The 6143-nt window shown below is 39.5% G+C and overlaps 2 protein-coding genes across 2 annotated transcripts; one reads left to right on the forward strand and one right to left on the reverse strand.

The window, feature by feature from the left end:
• The first annotated feature begins 208 nt into the window (after window positions 1-208).
• Window positions 209-1279, forward strand: LOC122307885 (RING-H2 finger protein ATL52-like). Its single transcript, XM_043121003.1, has 2 exons — window positions 209-962; window positions 1095-1279. The coding sequence occupies exons 1-2, from the start codon at window positions 434-436 to the stop codon at window positions 1226-1228; spliced, it is 663 nt and encodes a 220-aa protein (XP_042976937.1). The 5' UTR covers window positions 209-433; the 3' UTR covers window positions 1229-1279.
• A 1072-nt stretch (window positions 1280-2351) lies between these two features.
• LOC122307884 (vacuolar protein sorting-associated protein 2 homolog 1-like) lies at window positions 2352-5754 on the reverse strand. The gene is made up of 5 exons (XM_043121002.1): window positions 5567-5754; window positions 4684-4814; window positions 3772-3876; window positions 2771-3031; window positions 2352-2645 (listed from the first exon to the last, which is right to left on the reverse strand). Exons 1-5 carry the CDS (start codon window positions 5601-5603, stop codon window positions 2508-2510), a joined length of 672 nt encoding a protein of 223 aa, XP_042976936.1. The 5' UTR covers window positions 5604-5754; the 3' UTR covers window positions 2352-2507.
• Window positions 5755-6143: the final 389 nt, after the last annotated feature.

Consider the following 6143-nt stretch of genomic DNA (forward strand, 5'->3'; position numbering starts at 1 on the left):
TGTACATGCAGTATTTTTTAAAAAAAATTGCTTGACCGTTCTGTGGAGGCTGAAAGATCAATACGAGTAGTTCAAAGGATCTGTTAATAAAAACAAACCTATCTACGAAAATGGACAAAAACTAGGGGAAGCCATTCCTTTATAAATCCTAAGTATCCAACCATTTTTATTCTCCATTATCCACTTGGGCAGAGAAAGACAGACAGAGAAACAGACAGACATACAGACAGAGATCAGATAGCTCCTGGTCGCTTATCTACAACATGGCCCCAGCTCACTCCCTCATCCATCCTTCAGTACTGTGTACTGATTGTACATCACTTTTGTCTTTGATGATTCTTTTTGGCCCATAGATTTTAGAGAAACCAACGTTATAACAACATATTAACCTCGAAAACTTCTCTCCAATTTTTTTCGCTCACAAATCCCAGAAATGGGAGATGCTCCAAGCCCTTTCCCACAGCCACATCCTCTTCCTCCACCAAAATCAAACTTACCCACTTTGTATTACGGCCTGGTGGTGATTGGAACCGCGGCTCTGCTGCTAGCCATATACAACATCCTCATCATCAGATGGTGCACGCACAGCCGCAGCCAGAGACGGCTGCCAAGACAGGGCCAGCTGGCGGAGATCTCTACAACTGAGATCCGAGAAAACCCGAGCAGGTACTTGCTGTGCAGCTTCAAGTACAAGAAAGGAGGAGGAGGAGTGGAACAGCAACAGGAACAGGAACAGGAACATGAAGATGGTGAAGATTTGAATGACTGTGAATGTGCGGTATGTTTGTCCGGTTTTGAGGAAGGAGAAGAGTTGCGGAAGCTGCTGCGGTGCAAGCACTCCTTTCATGCTCCATGCATAGATATGTGGCTCCACTCTCACTCTGATTGTCCGCTCTGTAGAGCGCCAGTGGGCTGGCAGTGTCAGCGACATGTCGTGTATACGCAGCAGGTGAATTCTCAAGGTGATCCGCTCGATTCAGGCAATTCAGTTTGAAGGATTTCCACTTCTTCTTCTTCTTCTTCTTTTTTTTTTTTTTTTTGCCTTATTATATCATTGAAAATATTTATACCTCTTGCACTTATTGATTCCGTAGGGGAATTTTATTTTGATAACCTTGCGTGTCATGTGGTGGGCAAAGAAAGAACAAACGACAGGAGGCAAAGCAAGTTTGTGTTTGTGTTTGTGTTAAGTCGAGCCAACCACGGAGGTCCCCACGAATGTTTGTAACAGCGATATATAGTTTTTGGGTTTGAAATTTTGGCCAATTTTTAGCTTGAAGTTCCCTATCTATACACCATTGTAAACTGTTCCTTATGGTTGGCCCAAATTACAACTTCCTTGTAAATTTAAGCCGTTTAACCGGCCCGGCCCGAACCTTCCGAAATAACCGAACCGAATTATATAGATGACGATCTCTGATAAAAAACAGGCGTCAGGTAGCGACCCAAACAAGAAATGTTATCCGTGATGCGTTCAATTGAAACTACTGCACAAAGAATAGATTGATTTTTACTGCAAGCCTGATAAAGAAATTCGGAGTTAGATATCCCTGAAGCCTGAAGGACTATGGTCCTTTTCATGGGATTGAAGAGGAACAAAAAAACTTGCAAGAGTCATAGATCCGGATTAAGGACACTCTAAAATGACTGCAATAATGCTATTGCAGTGCTGCAGCCGAACCGCACCTGCTGCACTAAGAGAGCCCACTTCACCAGCTAGATCAACTTAAGCATTCAAGGTTTAAAAACCTACAGTGCTAATGGCACCGAGGGTCCTATCATTTCTTCAGTTGCAACAAGACTAGCTATAATGGACGCAGTGTGTGCTCCATTCTTAAGTCAACATCAAGAACAGGTCCTGCAGATATATACGAGTCGGAGTTAATCTCGAAGCTTGCTCTCCAAACTCAAAAGGAACTTTCTAGCTATTGACGCCACCAAAAATCCATCAATGGAGGTTAAAATCCAGTAACAACAACCTGCTTCTCAGCAAACACAGTTCCACTCCCCAAACCTACCAGCAATCTCAAGCCCATTGCTTCTTCCCTGGTCGTCCCAGTCTATTTCGACCAGCTTATTAGGAGGAAATGGAATAACAATACAAATTAAACATTTATTCCTCTGTTTCCCATTGAATTGAACATCTTCAAATATAAATTACCAATATCCCACGTTTGACGTGAACTCAAGTGTAACTTCATATTTCCAATGCAAACTAAGATATCTGAGTCCATTAAACACCAGAAGAATTCCAAATCAGCCTGATTCATCGTAATCAGGTCTATACGTGGACGGGCATATCTAACAAATACCTTTCATACCATGCATTTCTATTTTCTAGATGTATAAAATTTACAAATCGTAATTTCATTGAAATCTCCACTTTGCTTCAAACCACGAGTTGATAAATTCTGGCACAGTTTTCATAACTATCACATGGCCAATCCAATTGGACTTGCACTTCATACAGCATATCTGAAGTTTATAGTACACACAAGAAGCGAAGATTACATTTTCCTTAAATTATCTAACCTTGCCTGTAACTCGCTATCTATTCCACTGTCATCATTACTTGCTGTTTCCACTTGTGGAACCTTACTTTTGGTTGGTGGTGCAGCAACAGCAGATGATGGTGCATTAACAAGCTGTGTATCAATTAGAACCCGTTAAGATATTGTAATTATGATCCAAAATGTGATTTAACACACCAAGAGAAAATCAATGTTTTCTAAGTGAATCACGGAGACAGGGAAAAAAGCAATAGAAGTACCTCTTGATTGACGTCAATTCCAATCTCGTCGAGAACTTGATTCACTAGTTCATCTGTTTCTTCCTCTTCCTCATCCCCTTCCAAAGCATCATCAATAGAATCTCCCATCACTTCAGTCATCAATTCCATCTTCTCGTTCTGCCTCTCAAATTCTTGCATAATCTTCTGCAACGATGGTAAGTTCATCTGCCTATTCATCTGGCCCATTGCCTTCGTCACACCTTTCATTGCCTCCCCCATTGCTTGTGTTGATTTCAACGTCTAGAAGTAAACGAAACTTTAATAACAACCATAATTGGATGAACACAAGCATTCTGTCAACTTATGGTTCCATACAAGACTCAAACCACAAGGCGTAAAGAAAGATTGAAATTTGGATAAGCATTCTCTTTCCTTTTTCAAAATCCAAATATAACTGAAGAAAAACTCTATTCATAAGCCTGGTGTGGAGGACATCCACTCCATACAGTTTATGTGGCAGGATTTAATTTGTAAGAAGAATTTACAAAATTGAATCTTAAAAATCAAATCATGCCACATCAATGATGTGGATGGTGTATTTTTTACAGCGGATTGTGAATAGAATGACTCATAACTGAAACACAAAACTTTTTGTTAAATGTTCTTTTTCTAGTTTTCAAAAGCCAAATATAACTAAAACACCCATATACAATAGTTACCACCGCTTTTTTCTTTTTCTTTTTTTTTAATAGGTAGTGTCAACCTTAAAAACTAGTTGGCCTCTCTTTGTGACACCCCAAAAACCACCTTAAACTGTTGAAAAGCATACTAGCTTCTCATATAGAAAGTATGAGAGCATGATCATTTTCTACTACCATGTTTGCAAAAGATGCAAAATACAACAGGCCTTGAGCTATTAAATATGGTAGACTAAGATACAGTGGTAGACAAGAAACAGTGGTAGACTAAGATACAGTGGTAGACATAAAATGTATGGAACCAATAAGAACCATTAAACCACAACAGAAAGCATAACATACCTGGATTCTAAGGGATACACCCTGGAGTTGTGATTTAAGCTTATAAAACTTTTCAATCTGATGTCGTGTTCTAACAAGATCTTTTGCCATCACCCTCACAGCTCCCTGGAACAAAAATTATGAGTCAATGAGCTGTAGTACAAATGGCACTTTGCCCCCGTGTAAGTATAGGATGGAAGGTGAAGTCATGGTTTTGAGACACACCAGGCTCCGGGATGCCTGTGCAATTTATCCATCCAAGAAAAAGGGAAAACATGTGTGTTTGTAGACAGACAGCTGCCTAGAGAGAGAGAGAGAGAGAGAGAGAGAGAGAGAGATTCCACTATTTGAAAATATGATATGAACAATAGTATTGGCTTGGGAGATCCAAATAAACTCCAAAGCTCAACATTTGAGTCCTATTTTGCATTGAAGTTTCAGAGAATTGATGACTGATCAGCAAAAAGCTCATATTTGATGTAAGAATACCCATTGCATTAGTCCAGAGTCTTAGCTCACTGATATGTCAAAAAAAAAATCTTTATCTTTAAACAAAAGGGTGTAAGGATCTTGTAATGCGTAGCTTAAAAGAAGATGGAGAAATTAAAGTTCATCTAACATATTGTTCACCTAGAGAAGATCAGGAGTGACAGTAAAAGTCAGACAGGATAAAACCCTGCCTAAAAGTACAAAGATGAGAAGCAAATGTACATAAGATATAAAATTCATAAACTGCAACTCTTGCACAGGGTTCCCTAGATTACAGTTGAGCATATCTGACTTCTCCATCTGCTTCACAGACCCACTGGAGAACGGGTCTTTGGTAAAAGGAGGAAAAGCAGCTCAACCAGCAACTACTAGAGGATACATAAAACTAGACATGTTATCCTGATGGAAACAAGCAAAATGTACTAGTAGGCAAAGATGACATACCATCTGCCCTTGCTTGGCACTTTTCTTTATCTCTGAAATTAGTTTCTTCTCCTGCGTTTGTAGACCTTGTCTCTCCCGTTCTATTTCTCTAATAGATTTATCCAGCATCCTCTTATTTTCCCGCAGAAGTTCTGAAGATGAAAAAAATTCACAACCATGAAAAAAAAATAGTTAAATAAACAATTAGTAGTTCCATATAATGCTTAATTGTAACTAAAAGCACACAATGCATCATCTCCAATAAGTTACCATACACATATAAACATAAGCAACAACCCAAAAACGAAGCCACAGATAACAAACCCAATCGATCAGAGCATGCACATAAAAACCAGTAATGTCATATGGAAAACTAGGCATACTATGGACCCAGCAAGCCCATTTATAACCAGGCAAACAAGTTTGCTTTCTTTTCAAAAAAGTTGCGTGCTTGTATTTCAGAAATTTTAAAACCCAACACCCATTTAGATCATAGCAAGTCAGCAGCAATATTGCTTTACTTTGTGAATCGGGCTCGTTACAATTAGATTGTGGTGTGGAGCGGTAAAGTAATCAACAACATACTCATCCGATAAGATAGCCACGGACCTAGTAATGATAAATTTAACACACAACATCGACTCCAATTACAGAAAACCACAACCAAATAAATAGATCAGAATGTAGTAATCAAATATGGTGAAAACCTAATTCTGAACACCACAATCAAATTAATAAAAAAATATCAGACTGTGCTTCTACACAATATAATAAATTAACCTATAAAATCATATAACTTTGTCAGAATTCAAATCCTCCACACATATATACAAATCATGTTCTTTAACAAACGACAACACAAGGAAGGAAGGAAGGAAGAGAAAGAAAGGTAGGAGGAGGGAACCTGCGGGAGTTTTTCTCTTGCCGAATAGAAAGCTCATGGCGATCGAAGAGTTCTACAGCGCTTTAGAAAGGAATCCCGATGATGGAGGTATTTGATCGTTCGTTTGGGTTTCCTCGAGCAGATATCGTTGCTCGTCCAACTACTACTTTTACGCGGTAGAGTTGTTAAGGAAGGGAATTAACAAAACAAAAAACACATGTAACCCTTCTGTTGTGTTCACACGCGTGGGCCTACGGAGTACGACATGGAAGCAATGCCGTTCACTCGAAGTGGAAGGAACCATCCTTTCCTTCGACTACACAAAAGGCCTCTGGGCTCTGAGTCTGCCCTGCCCTCCCTCTCTACTCTCTATCTATCCAAGGGATGGAGGCCCATACAAGGTTACCGAAGGCCCAATACAACTGTCATAAAGCTAGGCCCATCTGTCTTTTCGAAACAGCTCCAACCCAAGATCGCCTCCGGAGGCCAGCCCCTCACAAAGTCACGGAAGACCTAATACAACTGAAAAAAAAAAATGTTGGGGCTTCTACGTAAGATTAATTTTCTTGTGCTATGCCAATATTATATAGTTTTAGTC

The sequence above is a fragment of the Carya illinoinensis genome, chromosome 4, assembly GCF_018687715.1.
Source record: "Carya illinoinensis cultivar Pawnee chromosome 4, C.illinoinensisPawnee_v1, whole genome shotgun sequence".
Lineage (NCBI taxonomy): Eukaryota > Viridiplantae > Streptophyta > Magnoliopsida > Fagales > Juglandaceae > Carya > Carya illinoinensis.